This window comes from Larus michahellis, chromosome 1 (assembly GCF_964199755.1).
Source record: "Larus michahellis chromosome 1, bLarMic1.1, whole genome shotgun sequence".
NCBI lineage: Eukaryota > Metazoa > Chordata > Aves > Charadriiformes > Laridae > Larus > Larus michahellis.
This window is the reverse complement of record NC_133896.1, coordinates 111,522,459-111,548,852: the sequence shown is the minus strand read 5'-3', so window position 1 is coordinate 111,548,852 and position 26,394 is coordinate 111,522,459. Positions and strand designations below refer to the sequence as shown.

At 36.9% G+C, this 26,394-nt stretch overlaps 1 protein-coding gene across 6 annotated transcripts in view; it reads right to left on the bottom strand.

Moving 5' to 3' along the window:
* ROBO1 (roundabout guidance receptor 1) overlaps positions 1 to 26,394 on the bottom strand; it is a 537,087-nt gene that overhangs the window by 252,438 nt on the left and 258,255 nt on the right. For all 6 annotated transcript variants that reach the window (XM_074599365.1, XM_074599346.1, XM_074599356.1 and 3 more), the window contains one exon: positions 18,343 to 18,669. In XM_074599365.1, coding sequence (XP_074455466.1) covers positions 18,343 to 18,669 — 327 coding nt within the window. The remainder of the gene's footprint in view (positions 1 to 18,342; positions 18,670 to 26,394) is intronic.

The window sequence follows — 26,394 nt, the reverse complement described above, 5'->3', positions numbered from 1 at the left end:
TTACTGTGACTACTGTTTTTCTAAACAAAATGGCAAAGCATGCTCAGAAGACCTTCATGTATTTTGATCACCTTAATAATCACTGAAATCGCATGCTTAACAGTATTTACAAAAAACTTTACTACTTTACCAGAAGAAATCATCCTCAATTATATTTTATTTCTGTCACAAAGGAACAATTACCTTCCCATCACCACAAAGCTTACTCTCTCCACCATAACAAAACACAACATCTGCAAGAATTAACTTTATTTTTACCCATAAAAAGGGTGAGGGCTTTCAGAGAGTATTTTCCAATGTATTTTGGATAAAATCCTCTTTGATAAAGAGCACTTCTTTCCATCTAATTAGCCCTAGTATAGCACTACTACTTCCTGAATCTTGTTGCAGAAGCTCTCCCATTTCCAAGCACACCTTGAGTTTCCTCAAGAAGGTGAAATCTGTAACATTTCCCAGTCTGTGCCTTAAAAAATACAGCCGCAAAGCCTGCCATAACTTTTTATAGCAGCCATATTACTTCCTTTATAGATGATACAGTAAATCTAAGATTAAAAAAAAAAATGCAAGACAGAAGTCTCATAAAAGATCTTTATTGCATGTAATAATTGAAAATATATTTTGTATTTTATTTGTTAAGGTAGAGTTTTGCTATGTATTAAATTAACAGAGCTTTGAACGAGATGCCTGAATAAATTCGTGCAGGATTTTTATTTCAAGTGACATACATATGAAATCTATAATACACACATGTATGTTTAATTAAACAAAAATTTTTAAAAACAAGATGCTAGTATACATTTCATTTAGAAGATGAACACAAAAATACAGGTTACGTTATCTAAAGTTAAAATGTTTATTACTTAAAACAGCTGAATCTATATGAACACTGACATGCATTAATGTTCCATTCACTTGTTTCCACTTGCCATTAAAAAAAGCAATGTAACTTATTCCAAAGTTTGACACTCGTCAACGCTTATAGAATGAACTGACCTGAAGAGCCTACCTGTGATTATTTATTGCCACTATGCATACATATTTCAGATATGCTTTCTTACTCATCAACCAGAAGAGTCTCCAATACATCTATAGTAGGAACAATTGGATACAAATAATCATCAGGCATTAGACACGCTAAGCCATACGTCTCAACAAATCATCTTAGCCAAAGTAATAGCCTTCAAGGGAAGTAATTTTTATTTCTCCAAATCATTTAAAGAGAAAGACAAAAAAAAATCAAATGATTAAGGTCAGGAATAAAGAGATCACTACTCTCAATTTACCTTCCCGTGCTTCAAGTCTCAGCCATAATACAACAATGAACTTCAGGCCGACACCACACACCGGCAAGAACAATTCGCTTCTGCTCGCTTTCGTAGCAGAAGTTATCAAATTCCAGAGAGGCCGTCAATACAGTTTAAAAAAAAATTAAGGCTTTGGAAATAATAGATGAGCAAAATTTTACCTAGCTTGGACAGATCCATTAATAACAGCGTTCTTGGTTTGTTGTGGGTAATGATCCTATTTCCAGGTCGGCGCCGCAGCTGCTTTTCCAAGACGACCCTGTGAGAGTGTTCCTTCCCCAAACCCTCCATGGCAGCACCTGCCCAGGGAGCCCATGCCCAAGGGCAGGTCCTGGGGCTGCAGGGCTGCCCAAGTCCCATTTCTACACTCTGGAGAGTATCAAAAGCTTGAGATACATGGAAGAAAAAAAAGGATGGCTCACTAAGGACTAAAACTGCAAGTACAACAAACAGCATTATCAGAAAACAGATATACTTTTAAGAGCCCCCAGAAACATGGTGTGAGGGGAGGAAAAGGAAGAAGCACAGAGCCCTGAGGGCCTGGCACCTTCTGCCACTGGGCAGAGAGCTTCATTTTGCCACACAAGTCCAGCTGGCAGATCTGATGCAGTTGAGTGCCCACAGGCAGAGGTGGCCAAGAATAAAAAGATTTGTTTTCTGTGTAACATGAGCACATCAAGACACTTTTAAATGAAATCTGCTGAGCAAGACTAGTGCAAGACCAGCTACTTTCAACTGTTTCCTGCTCTTTTGGTGGTCTATGGATTTACAAGGTGCCATCAACATGAATTAGAGGCAGAGACAGTAACTGAAGTCTGGTGAATAGTTAATGTCTTCAGATGTAGACCACAGATCAATTCAAACTTTCTGCTTTCCTCTTCAAGTACAAAGATACTGCACAGAGCCTCGACCAGTCTTGCATATCATCAGCTCACTTCAATACAGGAATATTTCAAGTAAATGTTAAAAATAAAAAAAAAAAAAAAAAAAAAAACAAAACCAAACACAAAACAAAAAATCTAAACCTGCATATCTCATTTCATTAAAATATAATCCAAGGAGTCTACATTTCCCATGGAAGAAAAAGCATATTAAAAGCTACTACCGTTTTCTGACAACTTGTGCTTCTGTAGTTTCAGCTGTAATTCTCTTCTGCCCCTTCTCCTACTTCTCTTGGATTCACTAATTTGTGTACTATATGAATACAAGACATAAATCTTAAGAAGCCAAAACAGCCTGATCAGCAAATTGCACACTTTCTTATCCTGTAATTTCCCTTACTGTGTTGCTAATTGAAGAATAAATGACAGCAATGAAGTAAACTCCCATGCTGCTTTAAGTTCCCAGAGCAGTATGAAAGCCAAAGTGCAGCAGAATTATCACTGTTTTACCCACTGATTTACTTTGTAGGCACAAAACTCTTTAGACTTCCTTCAATGTTGTATCTGTGGTCAGGGTAGCACGCATATATATAGCTTCTTAAAGGCAGAATCCCTGCATCTACTTTCATGTAAATATAGTACTAATTGTAACTTCTATATAGTATGAAGCGACTCGTAGCCTCAAGTTACCTCTTAACATTTGCTTCAATAAAACTATACGAGGTTGAGCATAAGTCTCACTTATACTAGCCTTTTCAAATTTGGAATCATTTGTGCAACTGTTTTCTGAGCCCGTTCCACCTTTCCAATGTCCTTTTTCATGTGTATGTGTGGACTCAGCATTTCAATAATGATCTCACCGACGAGTCGCCTATACTTCACCTCCCTCCTCGTATTTCCCAGCATAACTTGGAAAAATATTTTTAGACTATCTAATGTGATTCCAAGTCCTTTTCAGCATCATTACCTTACAGACAGTAATACCTTACAATCCCATAATGCTAAACTTCTGAACATACACCTTTTGTGTTTACACATATGATGTGGCATTTGAATGCAAGCATATATATACTTGCCAAGCCATTCAGCTCAAACATGGAGTGTGGATTTAGCTTTACCGCTACTTGTTTATCTGTCAACATTTGCCTTATGTGCAAATCCCGCAAGTTGTTACTAATGATTATTGGGTAAATCCATTTTGAAATACATACTTCTACTTCAGTGACTCTTTCCACATATATGTATTAACTTAGAGGGTGGGTGGGTTTGGGGGTGTGTGGGGGTGTTCAGAGGAAATGGTCACTGCTCGATTCTTTGTATAAACTAGTCAGATAATTTGAAGAAAAGTAAATCAGTTTTTCACCATCAGTTTACACTGCTCTTCTATGGACAAGCTGTCCTCACACGCATCTAATCCCCTACGAAGACTGGTTTAAATCAGGTTTCTTTTTTGTCATAACTGAAGCCATGACAAGATTAAACTTATTTTCTTCTTTCCAGTAACAAAATATTTAAATGATGACAGCATACTGAAGGAGCAAAACCAGGGACTATGACTCCTAATTACTGCTCCCATTTTCTACCCTCTTAACTTTGAAGCTCTGCATCTATTCCATGACATAGAGCAGAAATATGCATGAGTTGCCATTCTCCCTCTAGAACAGGGAAAACTAATTGACAGGCTGGAGGCTGAATCCAGCCCCGCAAGACAGTTTTACTTGGCTCCCACCATGGCCTAGAGCAAGACTGAACACCACGTACTGTGCTAAACAACTTGCTTAGCCCACAGGAGAGTGGGAAAGAAGGAAAAGGGAGCGAGGGGAAGCTGGGGGTGGGAGGAACAAAAGAGCGTGGGTGATGGCTGACGAGCTAAAAATGGTAGTGCATCTGTTGCAGCACCCCTTCACCAGTTGCCGATATGGAGAGCAGCAAGTGCAGAGCTGAGCTGGAGCAGGCTGGGTCCTTCACAGGGTCTGCCCTGACTTGGGCCAAACCAGAGGAGGGAATGCTTCCTGCTGCAGTGACTTGGACAACCACACCAGGCTCTCGAGCCCACCTGCCTTTTGTAACAGGCTTTTAAGAGGTAGCTTTGCTAGATCTAGTACATAATTAGGGTAGACCGTGAGTGAACCAGTGCCCCAAGAACTCCTAGAAACAGAAGAGAGGAAGGCAGAACCATTTCTACATGGGGCCTACAAACACTCCAAAGGCAGGTCAGACTGCTGAAGCAGAGAGATATTCCTGTTCTGGGCACAAAGTCCTCTTTTTCGCATCCACTGTGTATTAAAGTAAGGGGGCTGAATTTGACTTTAAAGGCCTTCCCTAAGCACAGGTGAAATTACAATCAATGACATTCATCTGCTTCTGCAGAAACAGTCCAGAGTGCAGCAGGAACACATTAAATTGAAGTCAGAAAAACAAATACCCCTATACCAGGCTCTCCAGCACCTTCTATAGCACCTATATATTATTAGGATTTCTCTTTTGTACCTTTCTCTCTCTGGACAACAGAGGGTTAAATATACAACCATCTTGATATATTCATCTGATCCATGAGCAGCTGGCAGGGGGTGGGGAGGGATGGTGGACCATAACCATAGGGAATCAGCGATCCAAGCTCTAGAGGAATAAATCCATAGAAGGAAAACTGAAAATTACAAGTTAGAGAACTCGATTTATACCCTACCACCCAAAAGGGGTAATTTTTGGAACAATTCAAAGGACTTCCAAAGTTACTTGCAATTAGTACTAAAAATAGCTACGAAAGATTTCAAATAGTCCTTAAAGCAGAGCGATGAAGAGCAGTCTTGTCAGGAACAAATGTAACAGTGAGCGAGTCCCCAGACTCTCCACGGCTGACAGGCATCTGTGACCCTCCGAAATCAACATTTAATTTCTTCCTGCATCAGTTTTACCGTCTAGAGAACAGCAATAGTAAGACTGCCTTCTTTCCCAAGTAGGGGCACATTTGAACACATATAAAATGCTTTTAAGAACTTGATTTGAAATACCTACACATAAAGAGAGGAGTGCAGAATTTTTAGGGTACTTTTGCAAAACCAAATGTCACAAAGCAATGCTAAGATACTGGAATCGAAGTATATGTATTGATTCTCTTTCATCTGTACACTGACAATATTTACTAAAATCAGCTGGCCTTTATGGTTGTTTTTTTTTCCAGTTTTTGGAAAACACCGTGACTATTTTTCATTTAAAAATCTAAATATTTCAGTTAGCATTTTAAAATGAAGAAATTTGCAATGCCTACAATTACACCTTTTATTAACATCAAATGACTGGTTCAGCCCATTAATAGTGAAGAAGCTACATACTGAGGAAATTTTAATTATTTTTATTTTATTATCTAATCCCATTATGGCAGTTTTGAGTATCTCATTGTCTGCTTCTTCAATAATTATTACTATACATGTAGTGAATCTTACTTTAGAAGAAAATTTTGCTATTATATCAAGTATCTTGCAAAAAATGCTGCTTGATGTCTATTTATGGAAGGACAGTCCTTTCCACTGTATTTTAATTTGTGCTTATTCAGAAAGTTGTATATAGCTAAGTTTTCATATATTTTCAAGAAAATTTGATCAGTTAATAAACTAAAACCATAGTTACTAGAAAAAGCAGTCCAGACGAAGACACAGTTTTATAAAACATCTTAGTAAAGTTACATTATCAGTGGAGCCTTTCCTGTTTTAAAACATCGCCACAGACTACACCAAAGAACTAATTCCACTAATAAAACTGGAGCCAAACAAATTATCTTCAGATAAAGATGTCTACAAGAGAGACTTTCTAGTGTCTGATGAAAAATTTAAGAGCAGCATGGTATTCAAGGAATCCGCTTAATTATTGCCATCTTACTCTTGTGGCATTTTTAGTCTACATATTCTGTATACCCTAGAGTGGAAAAAAAAAATATTTTTTTGACATCAGAGAAGAACCTGCAGGTTTTTACTAAATACTTTGTCTGCAGTATAATTGTTGAGAAAGGATAAGGTGTTGAGCTGAATACCACACTTTTAACACTAACAATTTCTGCCAGTAAAGTGTTTACTAATAGGAATTGAGGAACAAAAGCAACCAAGAATGCCTTTGCATCTGGAAATGGTTACAGAAACCAAAATGGTAACTGTGTATAAAGTAGCACAGTCACATATCCCTAATTTTTTTTTTTTTTTCAGAATATGGGTTAGAAAAAAGTACTTGACACTTTTGCCTCTTTTTTTTTTTTAATAACTGCAATGTTTTTAAGTTGTAAATTATTTAAAAAGTAATTTTTAGTGTTTTCTCCCACTTTATTATGAACTTTTGGAACTGAATTATAGCAGGCGTATAGGTAAAATATTAAATTTCAGTCAAGCCAGCTCTAGCATGCAGCTCCCCTCCAACCACTTTCTATAGCACAGAAGCACAAAGAAGCCCGGTTTAGAGAGTCCACATGTGTTTAATCTTTGATTAATTGAACAAAAACTAAGCGCCTCCAGACGTATTTCTTTTAATCACAGGAAAGATATCTTTTCAGTTCCTTTGCTAGTAGGAGAGAGTCAGCAGATGTCTGTCTGGTCTAAAGGGAATTTCTCTTTCTCTGGAGAAAACAGTTTAAATAGGAGAGGAACAGCCATATGCTGACTATGCACTGCTTAACAGATGACGTAGAGAAGCATCTACTACCGCAGGGAGTGGAACAGGGCAGTTTTCAAATTAAATTTCTTTCAAATTCAAAGCAATCAGCTGAAATCAATTTACATACAGGATGCAAGTTAAGTCAGACAGTTCTCATCAAAACAGCTCACAGACACAAAGATGCAAATCTGTCTTTGTCAGCCATATGACTTTTAAGAAAGGTTTTAATGTGCTGACAGTAAAAAGAAAGAAAATCAGTTTCTTCACAATGTTAAATGTTTTCCGCGGAATGATGATTCAAAATAATAATAATAATAAACTTCATCCATATGAAGGATTTGCCAAAGGTTCTAACTTCAGATAGAAAAAGGTATTAGCACAATGCAAATTTATGTCCAAATTTAACGCAGAAGCAAGTCTTTCAGTACTTTGGGAAAACATGTTTAAAATGTAGGACTTGGGGGGAAAAAAGCATCAGAACAATCAATGCATAAGGATTACTAGTCAACATTTTATTTGTCTGACTTTATTCTTTTGCCTATATCCTTTTGCCTACATCCTTTTGCCTACAGGCCTGTGTCCTATACTATCATCTAGGAAATGGAGACACTAATAAAATTAGGAACGATCTCCTTCATTTCATCTAGTTCTACCAAGACATCGGGGGGCGGCGGTGGTGTGGAGATCAGAGTTTAAAGCAGAAACTGGGGGCAGGGGGGTGGGGAATAATAATTAGATATCTGTTAGTTGAAAACCACACATAAAAACTCCCTTGGACCAGAGGAAGCTCACCAACCAGAAAAAAGGAGACAGCCAATAGTCCCAGTTTGTTTGATAACTTCCACCAAGGAGACCCCTCTGAACTCTGCTTGAGGCTCCATCTTTCACAGTCCATAGAGGCGTGAGATGCGGCATGTCGCCTAACGCTGTGGGAGGGGAAGAAGAGTATGCAGCAGAGACTGAAAACAGACTGTGGTATCAAACCCACCGTTTCCTTCTTCGTACAATTAGGATGCCTGCCTTTATTATTGGTATTTCTAGTTGATGTTAACAGTCTGAATTGTCTTCCACAGGCTTCTGAAAAGCAACAGCAAAACTAAGGAGAGCTTTGGCATCAATTCACTATATTAGTCGGACTCAGGAAAGTGACTTACATGTTTATCTCAGGCTCATGTTTGTAAAGGAAAAGCCCTTTAAACCTCAACAGTTTTCATTAAACAGGCACAAACTTGAACATTGAAAGTTCCACCTAAACATGAGGAGGAACTTCTTTCCTTTGAGGGTGGCAGAGCACTGGCACAGGCTGCCCAGAGAGGTGGTGGAGTCTCCAACTCTGGAGACATTCAAAACCCACCTGGATGCGTTCCTGTGCAGCCTGCTCCGGGTGACCCTGCTCTGGCAGGGGGGTTGGACTACATGATCTCCAGAGGTCCCTTCCAACTCCTATCATTCTATGAAGTTATTCTTTTCTCTGAAACTAATGACTGATGAGTCTAAATCTGCAAGGCATAGCTTCCACCTTGTTCTAAGAACCAATTGCTCCAGTTTTGGTTCAAGGTTTCAGATAGTCTTTTACCAGAGTCACCATCCCACAGAAAGATTGCCCCATATTCTTTGATTTATGAATTTGCTGAGCTGCACTTCAATTTCTGGCAAGACTACAAAATGCATAATTTGCATGATCATCCATCCCAGCATGGTCAGCCTAACATCCTAAATTACTCATCAGCTTAAGAATAATCAGTATAGTCATAGTATCATCAAGAACTCTGTTGGCTAAAGGCAGTCTAAATTCCTATGTTCCACATATTCTCTGGGAAGACACAAATATGTAAGAACAGCTTTCTTGGGTCGAATAAAGTGCTCGTGTAGCCTATTATTTCGCCCTGACTGTGGCAGGAGTAGATAATTGCACTGAATAGGAACCTTTTATTTACATGCTCTGTTTCCACAGTAGTTGTATGTCTCATATGTATCAGCATCTAGAAAAAGCTTCCATTTGTTGCCTCAGTATCTCTGTTATCCACTAACAGTACCACTGACCTGTGAACTGCTTTGAGTACATAATTAGCTATAATGTTCAAGTATGCTGACATGCATCCTCAACACACCAAATCTTAAAACTTCAGATCTAGCATGAAAAATATGAACTTTACAGGCCTCCAAATAACTCCACGTAACAACTAAAATCTTACAACTGTAGACTATACAATCTTCAGAGCTTTAAAAATTACTCATACATACTCCCACATACAAGTTGTATTTTAGATAACACACATTAATTCTGTTCTTAAAGGAAAATTTTGACATCACTACAAAATGAAGTTCTACCATTCCAAACTGTGTCAGTTAAAAAATATATTTAAAGTTACAGCATTTCCAGTCAAGCTTTGGTGTTTTGGTTTTCTGTTGGTTTTTGTGTTTTAAGTCTGTACATCATTTTATTCCTCGATGCATAAATTAACCTTGTAACGCTCTCTATAGCATGAGCATTCAGTAACTCTGATAAGGCAACGTTCCTTATTTTATTCATTTATTTCATGAGTACAGGCAAGACTGGATCATCAAAATTTCACTGAGCAATACTAAAAAAAGTAACTTTTCTTTTTGTCTCTTCCATTGCCCCCGCAAGGGTGGACATTTGCCTGAAGTAACCTTGTCTTTGAACAAACTGACAAACGAAAAACACAAAAAAGACAGACTTTTTGTGGTATCTTAAAACTAACTGCATACTTGACACAAAAACCATCCAGAGCTTTTATGGGACTTTGCCAAATAAAATTGTAACCGACGTAACAGCATATGTTTGCCATACACAGGTTTTCATTATATCGTGCTGCAAAGTACTACATAGAGCATGCGAGTGCAGTACATCAGCTCTTTCTAGTAGGAACCTCTGCACCAGCATATTGTAGAACCTATCACCCATCCTCAGCAGCCTACAAATGGAGGGGAGACTCTCTTCACAAAGAATTTACTGTGGCATGTTCACTGCTGCTGCTGAAGTTCAGAAAGAAGCTCCAGAATCTTTAGTGGACATAAAAAGCAATCAAATATAAAATAAAATAAATTTTAAAAAATTTAAAAAATCAAATCAAATTAAAAAGACCTGCTTTTGACTTGGCATGAGTACATACTCTTCCAAGTGAGTCCCCAGGCAACCAACTAAATCTTAGCTAACTTCACTATAGCAGTTTTTGTGTCAGATCCCATGTAACAGATTTGATCTCAAACAACTGACACAGAAGCAATGCCTTTGAAGTGCCTTAATTTATGTGCCCTTTGTACATAGAAATTACTTCTGTCATCACTGGACCTGAAATGATTTTAAATACATAAATACTTCTAGACGAAATGTAGTTTGAGTTACTGTATATCATCAAAACATTGATAACTAAGTACGAGTTCTTCTGATATGTTTATCAAACACTAAACGGAAGCTGCAGTGTGCACCACAGTGTGTGGTGCACACTACTGGCCCACTGCAAAGACGACGCAGAGCAAACAAAATGATCATGATAATAAATGTTTTTGTGAAGTGGCAATACAGATCATGGCTCTAGTAGCAATGTTCCACCAACAACTGAGGGGATCTGGCCTCCCCAAGATGGAGAGAGAAAAGATGAGACTAAAACTAACAATAAATATCATAAGAAATGCTAAAAGGTTGAGGATATTTTTTCCCTGATCGGATGAAGTATGAATGGTAGAAGAGCACACAAATGAATAAAGTCGTTAAAATAATTTTAGCACAGCTTTTAACCACAAAATTCTTAAAGTTTTGTTAGTAAGAAATGTGAAAATATGGTAAATGAGGTAGCTGCTGGAAGCACAGAAAATGTAACAGCATTATCCAATATGTACCACTGTTAAGCATAGTCATTTACACAGATCTGTTGATCATGGCAGCAAGTAAACAGAACTGTTGTTCTGAGGTTCACCCAATGCTAAACTGTGATGGCCTGGTAGAACAATACACCACCACCAATATACTTTGTTCCTCTTTTCAACGAAGAAAAGAACCAATGGTTTGGTTAAAAAGGGCATATTTTTCTCTGAGGCCATGGGTACCTCCAATCATGGAAATTCTGATACGTATAAGAAATGTTTTGTTCATTGTCTGGAAAAGGGAGTAACATGTTGTTTGCCTGATTCCTGTAACACACCAGTGATTGCACATAAGATATAATTTAGAACACAGAACATTTATAAAAATTAAGTGGTATGATTTTGACAGTATTGCATAGTGTGCAGCTAAAGTACAAACAATAACTCAGGGAGACTATCTTGCCTAAAATTAACATAAAGCGAGAAGGAATTTTGCAGCTCATTCTGCATAACACAGGAAAACAAAGAACAGGAAAGTCAGCCCTGATCTTTAGATTCTCTAGCAACTTTTTCTTCATCTGCCAAAGGAATTTCAGAACAACATATTTAATTTTACCAACAATAATTAATGAGGCTTCTGATGAAACCATCCTCTTCACAAGATAGCTAACTCTGTTTCTTGTAATTCAAAGGAACTTGAAGTGTTTTTAACCATAAGACACCTACGCTGACTCTATGCCATTTTTACTCCTTTTAAATCATTTTAAAACTGCAACAAAGCATTTTTTAGAACTAAAACAGCCATCTAATATGTACCGAATATTATGTTACAGCAATGACAAAGCTAAAAAAGAAAGAATCATGCCAAATTCTCTGGTCATAGATATACTACTTCTGTAAAAACTCACTATGACATGGCAAGGGGTGAGAGGAAATAGTCTAATTCAGTGGGAAACATCAGATTTCATACCTCTATTTCATCAAATAAAACCATCTTAAAGTAATTCTGCCACCTTCCCCGAAATTTGACATGAGCCATGTGTGAATTGCTTGCATGAAGATAAGTTCTGTTCCTAAAGAACATGAACATAGAGAGACTCAATGCATTGCCTTCACATGCCAGGACAGTCCAATTTGAAGAGAATCTAAAATTATATCTTGTTTCCACCCAATAGAGGATCTCACCCTAGCATTCCTTTGTTTTCATTTGGAATCTCCTGGAATATATTTTTCGGTTTGCACCATGCTATGAGTTCAGACTGAAATTCTTTAAACGTGTCACTATTTCACTTTTCAACCATGCTACGGGACAGTCACGGAGGGCTATCAGGTCCTGGAAGTCTCATGAAAGACCCAATTTTTCTAACCCTGAACTAGGAATATAACAGTAGTAATAATATGATTAAATCTGAGTACCATAAGAGCCATAATATTTAAGTATTTCCATTTGCTGCTCTGCTGGATTTCTGTGCAGCCTCACTTCCCTATCTCCTTTTTCATTTCGTGATTCATATTAGAATTTAAAGAAGGTACAGAGTAGAAATATTTATATAAAATATGAGCATAAACCCTCGCTGTTTTCTTTGAGAGGTTTGATGGGGCAAAGAAATTCCCTGTCTTTCACCCTACTTTCACCCTTTTTACAGGTAAACCTAAATACAACTGAGTAAGCCTTCTTTAAAATGTGACAACATTTTAACTCAATATGTAACAACACAGTTTTCATTAATGTAACAAAAAAAAAAAAAAGAAAGAAAGTACAAGGTTCACTTCCAAAATTTCAGGGATGCAACCCTACCATGCCTAACAGAGAGAGAGTTACCCCCATTTACTAGATGTTTGGTTAGTAAAGGAAACAGAACATCAAAAGAGGCAAAATAAGGTCCTGTGTGTATTTAAAAATTAGGTGGGAGACTTAAAGGACCATATTGACATTCAAACTCTCAACGTTCTTCAACTGACTGTAATGGCAGAGGAAAGTAATATACACAAACTTGGAAAAGTAGCTAAAATAATTGTTTTTGCTTTCCTCAAGCAGAGATAACTACATTATAAGTAGCACGTTTGCACGTAACTTTGACCTCATTGCAAAGAAACTTCCTCTAAATGACGTTACGTCTTCTGCTAAGATACGCTTCAGAAGCGGTTTATAGTAATCCAGGCTTTCAATGCTTGTTACAGCTGCATAGTAAAAGTCAAGGTAAACCCACCATTGATAAATGGTAGGTTTTAAGAAGCATTAGCAACAGCTTTTAAGAAGCATTAGCAACAGCACTACTATTAAGCCGCCTACGCCCCAAGCAACTTCTGTTAATGCCATCGCTTGTAGTAAGCAATGGTAGAGCTTCACCGAACTTTTTGATATGTACTTAGGAGCTTAATGAGATTCTTATAAAATTGAAATTCATTTTTGTTATATATGCACATAAGCATTCAAATTAAGTCACTTGTTTATCAGCAAGATATCAACAGCTCAGGTAACAAAATCCGTGAATCTATTCATTAATTTCAGCTTGGCTTAAAACACTGATGCTGTACAATGGCAGTCAGGAGAGCATGTTCACTAACAACACCATAAAGACTGAACATACGATGAAAACAATACACAAAGAAATATGACATCTCATTGTGAGAATTATATTACTGTTTTAGAACCACTGGGTAGACAGAACTGTTAAATCATCTTTCACGTGCTGTGGAAGGTTTTTTGTTTGTTTTTAAAGTCACAACATGGCAATTCTATAATTGGGACGTTCCTGGGATCTAATGTAGAAACTATTTGGAGTATTACCCATTGTAAATTGAAAGCAAATGTGAGCAAACTTTTATACACAGGAGCTTACTTACTCTAAGGTGCCATGTTACTGAGGTTAGAGATAACATTCATGTGTACATACTTTAGAAATACTTTTGTAAAAGCATGGCTCTTGAAGCAAATCCACGTATCAATGGAAAAGGAAATGTTGTGATAGAAGTTACCTAGAACTTCCATGGCAAATGTGAAAGAAGTTCACAGAGAAACATGTTTTTAAATAAAAATTCACAAAGACACTGACAGCAAACATAACCAAATTAATTTGCATTTCATTTTTCTCAACATCCTCAAAAATTTAGAGTGGAGAAAGAAAGATTAATATACTCCTGCAGCTATTGTTGCCACCCTTGACATGGGTAGATTTCTACATAATGCTATATAACAGACATCCACGAGATCAGGAGATAAAATTTTCCTCAAAAAGGAGTAACTGGAGGACAAACGAAGAAAAAATTAAACACTGAATCAAACTATCACACACCAATAACTGAATTTGGTCTTGACCGGATGCATCCATTCACCAGACAATACTGAAAGATTCAAGCATATGAAGCAGCTACAGCCACCTTCCAGTCTGCTAACGGGTAACTTTCCACTTTTCCAAAACTGCTTCTGCTTCCGTACTGTGAAAAATTATTTTTGTTTCCCAACTGTTTATGTGATAGCCAAAATAGTCTCCAGCCCTTACTCTGAGGATCAAGCATGGTTCCATTTTGTGCTCCCACCTGTAAAAGCTGACATTCATAGAGAGAATTTACCCAGTTCCATTTTGACAGGGACATGCCCTTTTTCACGTTCTTTAGGACCTTTCACCACTGGAGAATGTGTCACTGGTAGGCAGTAATCCGAAACCAGTTACATTCCTCAAAAACAAAACATGGAGCTAATTTAAGCAGGTCTCCGGTGATCAAAAGGCTGAGTTCAGGAAGTCAAAACGATGGAGGCAAATGCATTTGTGGCAGCCTAATTCTGAAGGATGACTACAGACTGTTATCTGACTACCCCATCACACACCCTTTCTGGGCTACCCTACTGGAACTTCGCTCTATTGCAAATAAAGTTTGAACACATACAGCACATCTCCATTTCAGAAATCTTTTGGGGAATGACATTTCAAATAAAGATGAAACCAGTCAACTACAAAAAAAGCCATCCCCCAATTAAACAGGAGTTACATCTCTTTTATTTAATTGACTTGTAATTCAGCTTTCTGTTGAGTTCCTATTTATGCAAATTTATATCTTTCCCATTTATGAAGACTTTACAGACCTAAATTACACGGAAAATGTCATGTAATATTAAATTACAAACCTACTTTGCACAGGGCTGTGTAGCTTAGAATAGTTTTACTAGTCTCTAAAGTGTCTGAGATATTTTAATTCTTGAAATATCAAGTGGCTAGCTACCTTATTAGAGAAAGTTACAGTCCTTGCAACATAATCAAACCGAATGTAGTCCATGGGGGTTCAAGTACTAGTTTAGTATATTTAAGAAAGATATCACTCTTTACCAGCAAGAAACATCACCTTGTTTTTAATGTTTCTTTGGGGACAGGGGTGGGTCATGGTTTCAAGGAAATAACCACAGAAACTGCGGGAAATACAGCTGAAAAAATATCTATATCTATATAAATAATATTATGGAGAAGATATAACAAAACCTCAATGCCATGAGCAGACACATGAGATCTTCAAACATTCTGGAAAGGCCACAAGAGGCTGAGACAGAATAAGAAAGAGACGTACTTAATTAAATTTGGTGATAACAAATGGTATTGAGATCTCATTTGATGGTATTCATTGAGGACTACACTATCACGACTGACATACGCATCACTGAAAGAAACTGTAGCATCCTTTGGATTAAATGAGATGCACACCTCGGTCAAATAACCAAAGAAAGGTTGATGAATAGAAAGGAACAAAGCAGAGGGAAAACTCTCTCTGCAATTTTATGACTTAGGATTTTAGTCTCTCCCCCATTGTGGCTACCACATCTAAAGCTATTTTTAAAGTTCTTAAAAGATAAATGTATTTCAGAAGATAAAACAGCTTTTTACATATTGCACTACTGAAATTTTTGTAGATTTGAAATCCCTCTATATTTCTTTCTTTGCAACTGCGGAATCTATGCACAGTGTACTTAAAAAAAAGTAGTCCACCTTATTACATAGGCAACATATTCTTTGTGGACTACCTCAATGATAAGCATTGGAACTGCTTAAAAAAAAAAATCTGCTTGAAGGAATAACAGACATGAAAATTTGTTTTTAGTATTAATCTGAACCTGAAGTCAAATCTACACATCCATTGAACAGTGAAGGAACATCATCTAATTGAAGTTGTCACCGTAAGAGGTGATGGAAGAAAATTTTGTGATAAATTCCCTATCATGTTACGAAACAAACTGGTGCAGACGGGAGCTACTTCTTCTAGCAAGAGCTAGAAGTACAGTACAAAACACACTTCTGCTTTCTACATTTCACAGAAGTTTTTTGGTTAAACTTGCAGCAAAGAATATAACCAAATAAGTACTCTAAACTATCTGCTGCCCTTTATAAATGAAAAACAAATAAAGGCAATTTTACGCTGTAAACATATAGAAATTAAACTATAACATAAAGATTTGTAAAACATCAATTGTTTATGACTGCACGTATACAAACGTAAATGCTGTGGTGCACAAAACGGTTGTACCGAGAAGCTAATCAAAACAGTTTGCTGATTTGCAGCAATCCACTGTGAATGTAGCTACAGTCTATAGTGACGATAGTGTTGCAGCTATAATGCACAGATTTTGAATTTAATGCAAATTTATTCCATCAGCCTTCAACTCTTTCCTTGTTCCTCACCTCTTCTGTGCTATTTAAAGCGTTTTGGTTCTTTTGCACTGTCACATCACTAGCTTTTCTATTAAAATAATAACCTTTTCTCTTAAAATTCTTTGTCTATAATCTGCTGGTATACAATTAAAACTGTATACCATTATACCTACAAATCTTATTTCCAAATATAGATGGTGAGGTTTTGACCCCTTACAGCATTGTTGGTGTTTATTTTCTGACACTAGCCCTTGATATGACAATAATTTTGAGCTGGATTAACCGTTTAATTATATACTATTTTGTTAAGTGGTGTATCTTTGAAACCTTTTAAAAAGATGCTATTTTTTTTATTTTTAGTCTTGAGTGTTGTTAGAGGCTCCTAAAAAAATTTGTGGCGATATCAGTATCTTGCCTTCAGACCCCGTCAGTTATGCTCTCTACTGTAATCTTATGAAGATGACTTGAGGCAGGGGTGACAAACATATTAAGCAACTATATATCAGTTGAATTGATGCCATAGTGTACCAACCACTGAAGCCTACCTCATGTTTCTGGTTCTGATGAAAAAGTTATGGAAGACACAGAAACGCTACATGCATTTCAAACATCACTTCAAGGTACATCACAAAGCAAAAGAACGTGAAATAAGCACAACTGTCCATGCTGCTTTGCTGCACTGATAGAACATTAAAACTCATTTTAAGAATCGATGAGCAGTGCTACAAAGTAAACAACAGCAATTAGATAAAACTCTAAATCTCTTAAACATTACACCCACTCATAATTACACCTACAATAATATACCATTTGGGAGTAAACAATCACCAGATAATTTAAACAGGTTATACATTTACTTGATAAGCATACTTCCAGCTAGCCAGAAACTAGTAACTTTTATCACAAAAAGCAGTAACAAGGAAAGAGCATGGCCACAGATCTTAATCATGTGTATTTACTGTATTATATGTGATGCTCAACATCCTTCTGGTAAAACAATTATGAAAGTCCTGGGATTTTCTGTGAATGTGAGCAAGACTAGGGAAAGAGCTCAAGTAAATGCACAAATCTGTAGTCTATTTCCTTTGCCTGCTGTGAGATTTAGGAAAAATCCAGCCCTCCTTCCAGAGTCATACACAAACAGTGGCATTTATTTAACTTGTCTAAAAGTCAGGAGCCTCATCAGAGCTAGTTAACAACATTAATTGTTTAGTCAACAGAGAGATCAGTGTTTTCAGACAGTGACTCACCCAGTTCTGAGATAGCTCTTCAACACGACACCAGATGAATTGCTACGGATTACAGAGGAAGCCTAGACAAACAACTTAAAACAGATACCTAACTTCTGAATTGCAAGGTTTAGTCTCATACTTCAGTACCCCAAAATTGATATTTTTTGACCTACACTTGGCCCTCCATGTAAATGCTTAAAACCCTTTCATGTACACCCTCTTCCTTTAAAATAAGTTGAGTTTAAAGGGCATACAGGAAGAGATAAGCACTACAAAGTGATGTGAACATACTTGACTGCTCCTTCCGTTGGCCAAATACTTAGAACTAGAGAGATCATTTGTGGGCCACTTCTTTTAGAGAAACAAAAAATATTTTGGGTTTCTAAATCTGCCATTATTTTTTTGCAGTGTTTATTTGTGCAACAACAATTTCAAAACGTACCCTATTAGATCAAATTCTGGCTATCCTACCTCTTATTACACAGTGCATTTTGCACAGTTATCTGGAGAGGAAAACACATCTATAAATTGAAATTAAGTATACAAAATCTAACAAACATTAAGTAATCATAATCTCATGTAAGCATAAAAGCAGTGAAAATGCACAAAAGTGTCTGAATTTCTATAGTGATACGATACCACTTTCTGACTAATTTTCTGTTTTCCTATCTCTGTATTAGTAATAATTAACCGTGTAATTCCTCCATTGCTTTTAAGTCAACGCCTCAGAGGCAGCTCACACTCATTTTTTCATCTTCAAATAACATCAAAGCAAGCGGCTGTTACCAAAGAGTGGGGGGGGGGGGGCGGGAAATGCACTTACTTGCCACCTCCAGCGATGCATTATGACTTACAGCTTCCCCAAGGTAATTCCTTGCCACACACACATAGACCCCTTCATCTGGCCTACTCTTGCGCCCATGGACTATGCGTAAGAAAAATAAAGATCCACTGGGCAGCAGCATGCGGTGGGAGCGTGGGTCATCCTTGTCCGTTTCCACTCTTTCCCCCCCCTTGTACCACTCAATGGTGGGGGTCGGCCTTCCTTCAGCTTTACAGTTTAAAGTTGCCGGTTCTCCTTTGGAAACAATTAGATCAGAAGGGTGTTCGACAATTCGAGGTGGGAAATCTTCTTGCCGAAGACGGGAGCCTGCAAGATAAAAACACAAAACTTTCTTAGGAGATCGCTGCCAGCTACAGCCACTATGTTTTGCAATACAACTACTTAACCATTATCCTGTAGTATAGGATTTAATAAGAACAGCTATTAACATATTTTTAAAGTGGAAAAAACCCACCTCTGCCTTAACGCACTTCATTGTGTGCAAGGTTCTCCCAAGTGAATACATTCAAAAGCTTTTTTTCAACAGGCAACCTATTATTAGTGAACTAAACCACCGTGTTCCTAAATCACATCCATTTTTATATTGATCCACTCATGCATATAAATTTATACATATATGCATATGTAGAATTATGAAAAACTAATCCTACAGATACCCTACAGACATCAGACCATCTCTACCAGCAAAACTGGTACTGCTCTAATTCATAACACAGAGTCATAGTCAACCCCATTTGACCTTTTGGAAAGCCCATTAATTCATGCAATGCCTGCAAAGTCAGTCTAACGTCTCCAGTACCCACGAAGTTTCTTTATTTTACTTGGACTATCAGTCCTTTTTAGTCACTTGTTAAGAAGTCCCATACAGGTATCAAATGCATGGAGTGCCTGAGTGCTTCTTGCGCCTCTTGTATCAGGGAAAACCAGAGCAACTTTTTAGATTACAAAATTTTTTACTGTCTCCAATCTAGACCTCTGATACAACGTGAGACAACTGTACCAGGGATAAAAGAAAAGTTAAGAGCAAACAAGACGCTCTTCTAGAAAAGCATTCAATTTCAAACTAATTCAAACTGCAAGCTAATAACTGGAATGAAAAACAAACTAGAATACTCTGGATAGATATACACCACAGAAGAATACGGCAACCAACTGGATGCCCAAGAATTCCAAATTAGTAATAAGCAGCTACCAAAACTTTCAAGTTTTTGAACTGCTGACTCAATTTTGAATTATTATTTTCCTTATTTCTCTCTTGCTTGATATACAACTTTGTCATGGATAAAATTAGTCTCTTGGGTCACTAGTTTCTGATTATTAAAAATGTTGATGCCAAGATTTTTCTATTAACATTAATAACATGTTTTTTGAACACCTGTGAAGCACCAGAAAGAATACAAGGTCTATTCACTGCAGGTTAATAGACCATAAATCGGTATGGAAAAAGGGAAGAAGACAAGAAGAGAAGAGTCCCAGAGAGAGCTCTGTTTTCAATAGACACTATATGTGTTTGTATGAGTATTTTTTAACATATATATTTTTATATATATAAAAGTATTCTAAAATGTCAAACTTTCAGATAATGTTTATTTCACATTTCCTTCACCTCAAGATCATTGATTCAAATTAAATGTTACACTTATTGGCTAGCACTAACCACACATTCCCAAATCTCTGGTTGACGATATTGAAATATGTTTGCATTCTGTATGCAATAAAAGAAGATAGTTTTATATGAACATTACTGATCATTAAATACAAAATAACTCAAACAGCAAAACCTACTTGTTAGTCCTTTGAGGAAAGATAATATAAGTAGTATTGTATTTAGGAATATATTTCTAAATTATAAGAATTATTTTTTCATTTCTCTAATTTGCTGATTCCTGCACAGATATTCACATTATTGCAAGATTTTGTAGTACACCTAAAGCAAACAAATAATTATATTTTACATTTACTTCTACCTACAACAACTGCCTGAGACATGAAAACTAAAGTACAGGCAGATAAAGAGGAAAGCCAGGGAACTCCCAAATCCTTTTGCTGGCTACACACCACTGTGCAACTCAGCCCTGCACATCGCTCTAAAGCGCGATTTTGAGTTCCACCCCCCTACAGGCAGGGCACAGGCTGAATCCAGTGAGAGAGGGCTAAAAGTACAAGAAAAGAAAAATTATGCCAACCAGCACTGATCTTTTGCAGTAGCTAAAAAAGCCTCAGCTATACTGCTGTTTGCCCGGAGCGCACATCTCAGTCATTGCAAACTGCATGTGTGTCTACTCATCCTGAACTTCTATGCAGCTTTTGTGAAAAGCCCCTCATGCAATAGTGCTGCTCACACAATTGGGGTGACCAATTTTAGATCTCTCTTTCCAAGATAAAAAAGCCCAGAGCTAAAAAACTTTGTCTTGTTTATACTTTTACTCACTTATTATGTACCTCACAAGGAAAGGCACAGGAACAAAGGATTAGAGAGCTAAAAATCAATTGTTATAAGTCACTCTGGAAATACAAAAATTCACGCTCAATGTAAAAATGTTTTAAAGATAGTTAATTTAAAAACAAAGTTTGCACATATGCTGGTATGTATCAATCACACTTGTATTTTCACAGGTTACGCTAGTCAACCAGCACACAATATAGTACAAGCCTCCTATTGTTTCTGTCAGTCTGGCCCAGACCACGAATAAATGAATTACCATTTTCAGATATACTGTATGCACGCTTTCCATACTAACATTCAAGTGACTGTGCGCTAACTTCAAGTACTGGAGAGAATGAAAGTTTAAAGACTGACCTCTAAACTTTCTTGAAAACTGAGACTCAAAAGTCTTAGGAGAGGAAAAGTCCTCAGGAAACTGAAGGAATGCTCATATAATTTTTAAATTTCTGGGTAACATTAGAGGAGTTAAAATGACAGAAATGTCCATTTTTTTTTTTATATAAAATGCTAGGATTAAAAAAAGTAGTATTTCTCTAGAAAATTTCATAAAATTGCTTAAAGCAGAAAGGGACAAAAGTTGCATAAGTACTTGACTGGCACATAGTGAGCATTACCACAGATTTAATCACAACTGCCTGAGAGGTATAATGGCCTTGACAACCAAGTTATAATCTTTCTACATATCTACACATTTTTAGTTTTATTTTTTTGAAAGTCTTTCTTTCCTTTTTGTCTAGTTATTTAAGCTGCATTTAAGTTTTATTGAGAAGAAGTAGCTTCAATTATCAGCATAAATCTTACAGTGGGCACCAATCCTGTAATTTTCCTGTCAAAAGTCCTTCCCAAGGGGGTATTTCGTTAAAAAAAAAAAAAAAAAAAAAAAAAAAAAAATAGAAGCAGAACACCTATTACATGCTGGATCTGCCATTAAATATACAACAGAGCTGTTTCCCCCCCCACCCAAAGATGACAGCACTGGGTTATAGGAACTAACCAACTTGTGTTCTCTGCTTTTATTATAATTCAAGTCTTTCATAAAAAGTCAACAGGATGCCACCAATTAAAGTATGCCATACTAATTATTTCATGCTGCTACTTAAAAGAACAATTATATGAAATCATGTTTCCAGTTTCTTGGACTGTGCCACAACTATTTTTACAAGAATTCAAACATCTGAAATAAGCAGATGTGAAGGTTCAAAGAAAGTTAGCATTAGATGAATGCTAAACTCGTAGAGTCAAGATCTCCCTTTATCCCCACCTTAAAGCTTCCTGTTGGTGTCATATACAAATATAACGTATTGAAAAATAGCAGGGAATGCATTTTAATGAGGACAGCTGCTGATATCAGAGGTACAAGCACTGTGCTGTTCTCCTTTAGGGGGAAAACAAAAAAAGTTATGTGCTACTGGAACAAAGTGCCTCAAATTTGAACCGTGCAGCCTAAGACAGTTAAAAATCAAGACCATACCTACAGTCCATCTAAACTTCAGCTCAGATGGGATATGGAAAACCTGATTTCCCAAGATCTATATCTCTAAATAATAATTTATCCTATGACTTATAAAAATGCTGCATGACAGACTTTAGCTGAGAGCCAAAAAGCCAGTATACTCTTGGCTCCATGTCTTTTCCATTTCACGAGTATGGCATTTAACACTGATTTTCAGAGCACAAGATCTCCGGTCTTTTATTGAAACACTTTATATTGTAACATAAGATCTGAGTGACCAGCCTAACTGCTATCAAAGTTATTAGTAAAATGCTGATTCTTGCAAACAATTGTACTTATCAGAAAATAAGAGTGTTCCCAATTCCCCAGTATTTCCATTACGTGTAATTTAAGCTCTTTCAGAAACTTTTCAGAAAGTGGGGGGAATTTTTTTGTGGGTTTGTTTATGTTAACTGGAAAGATATTCCATAACTCTCTTGCTCTAGTGGCTAGAAAACTTTCTCTAATCCTAAGGTTAAATATATCTCCAAGTAATACGTTATCTCATTCTTCCTGTACTTGAGCTGCCCTTTTAATTCAGATCTCTCCACACACTTTTTGGGATTCTACCCCTTTGACATGCAGATTGCAACCTTTTCCTCTTCTATCATCCTCTTGGATTTTGTGTTCTTGTTGCCGTTGGAAATCAACAAACTAATCTCATCTGGTTTTCCCTTCATAAGGATTTGCTCACCTTTTCCTCATCTTAAATTCCAGTTTGAGTTCATCCTTTTTGAATGCGGAAGACCCAAACCATGCACAGTTAAGAGGCAAGCAGACTTCGAATACTATTTCAAGCACACACTGAAAAGCAATGTCACATCACGTTACAAGGAAAAATCAAAGTATTTTTCTGAAAGCAGCTTTTCTGCCCAAAGACATGCAGCTAACCTAACCTATTTGGTTTACCTGTTCTCACAGACAACAAATAATTATCATGGAAAAAAAACAGGCCAAGAAAGATCTGTAGAGATCATTGTCCCATTCACTTTCTTTTTCTCAACTTCTCCAATTTTTTTTTTTAATAATCTTACTCTGAGTATAGTACCCTTGTTCAGCCTAAATAAAACATCTGATTTCCTGAGCTTTATAGCCTGCAAGAGTAGTATTAAAAATCAACTATTTTTAAATTTCCTTTACAGGTGTTGCAGTCTTCCCTCTGTAACCAAAGACATGAAGTAATTAATGAAGGCAGTAATGCTGTGCCTATAACTTTGGATTTTCCCAAAACATTCTACTGTAAGAACAGAAATTTCACTTTTGAATTCTATTTTGGCATAAAGCACACGAGCCAAAGCTGCATTTAACTGCTTTTTCCAAAACACTGATTTGAGAATAGTGTTGGTCATTGTATCGCTTTGGACTCAGAAAGCAGTTCTTTGCACAAGATTTTATTTACAACAGTTGCTCATCTCTAACAACTACGTATTGAACATATAGTCTAGAAAAAATAATAATAAAGTCACACTTCTTACTGAAATCCTGCCACTACTTTGCACAGTCGTAACTGTGAATATTTCCATAACTACTTTAAAAGGATGCCACCTTTACAAACAAAAGTGTCAGGCAATGGAAGTGTTGCAGTCCTGCAAGTGAGCCGGTATTTGTACACTAAGGAGAAAAATGAACAGTTGGAACGTAACAGCACTATTACATCAGTTGAGTAATGCCCGCCCAGGACTACATTACTGGAATGCATTTTAAGATGTGTTTAATGGTTCCAAATACTGATCTGGGAATAGGTCCAGTTCTTTCCAATAACGGAGATACTATAAAATGTGACAAGAAAGGCTCTCACTTTGGATCAGTAGCATCTGCAATTCCCCTACGTGTTCCCAATGAAGAGTAACATCTCCATCTCTTTTTCTAAGCACACAATGGAAAACAGGTGAGCAAGATGGAACTAAGAAGAAAAGCACTAAATGCTAACTGATCATGCCTACCATGAAAGCACTGCTATGTTCCCTGAAAAAGAAGTTGTTCTTTTTTCAGTTTACACCCTTACATCAAGGAATCCTTTTGTTTCCGTTCTTTAATTGCTATTGGAGTTCCTGTTCCTAATGAGAGATTAAATTATTAATAAATGTTCTTTTTCATTATTTCTGCTACTGAGGGATATTTTGGGGTAAAGCAAGTTGCACTTTAAAGACAAAGTCTGATTATAAAATATAAAAAGTTTTGTGGGCCATGGCTTGTAAACTTAAGTTGTAGGCACCCACAAAACATTTTTCCCCACTTAGAAAGACAACATTATTTCATGTTGCTAGGACAACATGAACTACATTTACATTTCTGTCATGGCTACCACACTATCAGGAGATGTCAGAAACCGGTAATTTACTGTACGCTTATGGCTGGAAAAAACACTAGAATAACCACAGAGAGCCTGGAGTTTGAAGCCATGTCTGTCTGTCTCTCTGAAACAAGAGATTAAGTGGGAGCTGTACTAAAAATGCCTCACATACAGACTGATCTTGTGCCTGGCTCTTACAGTGAGCGAAGATGTAACCCAAACATTGGAAACAGTAGATATTCAGTCTACACAATACTCAGGCACTGGTCAACTGAACGGGAGTTAGCTGAAGTATTACAGCAATAAGCTAAATAAAGAAGGGAAAAGAATAAAAAAAATTCATACATTATGTTGGTTTAAATGGTTTGTTCCTGTTCCTTATTCTGCAGTAAAAGGGGACGTATATAATTAGGTCCAAAAAAGACATAAATCTTTGGGCAAAAAGACTTATGGAAAGTTGTATGGCATCTTATAGTTATTTAAATAATCTGCCTGGTGGGAATGAAAAAAAATAAAAATATTGGTAGGTACTGTATTGCACAGATACTGAGTCTTTGTTTTAATACCTAGGCATATTTCCCAGGAGATGCTAAGAGAGACTAGCTCTCTGAAATAATCACTTTTAACAAAGAAGCTGAAAGCGGCAACAGTAAGAGTCATGATTTAGTTTCTTAATCCAAAATTAAATACAACTCTTTAAAATTGCTCTTGAACAAACCATTTATTTTCGTGAGACGTAGCTTTACAGTCAATCTTTGTTACATGAACACATGCTACTGGTTTGTCCACCAGTTAGCATAAATAAGTCCTGACCTGGTTATTCATTAAATTAGCTAGAATATAAATTTAAAATAATAATATTTATTTTGAGCTATATAAGAGGCTGACATTTACATAAAACCTCAGGCAGTAGGTAATGTTCCCAGTGTAAGAAAGTGCTCAGTTTTATTTTTTCTTTCCCTCAGTTCTGCTTTCTGGCAAGTTATTTATCTCACCTGACTTTAGCGGATATTGGAGCAGTCTGAGATAGCAGTATCTAGAGCACTGATTTTTGAAACCAAACCTCACTCAATAAAAATTACAACATCACACACTGAACTGGTAAGCTGGGAATAGTATTCTCCCTTAAAGAAAACATTAATGAAATTACAGAAGTATTTTCATTAATAATGCAAAGTCAACTATGATCCAGTGAGCAACCACACTATATTAAAAAACAAACACAACAGTAATAAAGCCTCCTTCGTTACTCATTTTGTCTTTGAAACGGCTGGAGTAATGCTGGGAGATATTTCCTACACTGGGATGATACTGAGAAGAGCACAACAGCAAGGCTGAGAATGGCTGAGATGCATCTGAAGGCAAGCTTGTCTTTGGAGATTTGGATGTGACAACCTGGCAATGACAAACGGGCTGGAGATGGTAGTACTAAACTGCAGGATGAGTGAAGCAGCAGGGTCAGACAGGTACAGGGGGAACACAGAGAAGGCTGCAACATTGTGAGAGCTGCACAGACCCTGGAACGGCAGTCAAGAGTGTAAAAGGCTGGATGGAGGAAAAGAGGTGGCAAAGGATTATTGAAAGGCTGTATTAGGTAAAACTTAAGTAAACAGTGACTGGAGGACCACTAGGGAAGCAGATACTTTAATATTCAAGTGATAGACTTGATGACAATCAGATAACTCTGTGGATAACAGAGTTGAAAAGACAGTGGAAATAATCACTGCTTAAACAGATGAGTTGGGACATGCCAGGAAGATCCGGGACAGCTCAGAGCAATCACTGCTGCCCTTTTCTCCC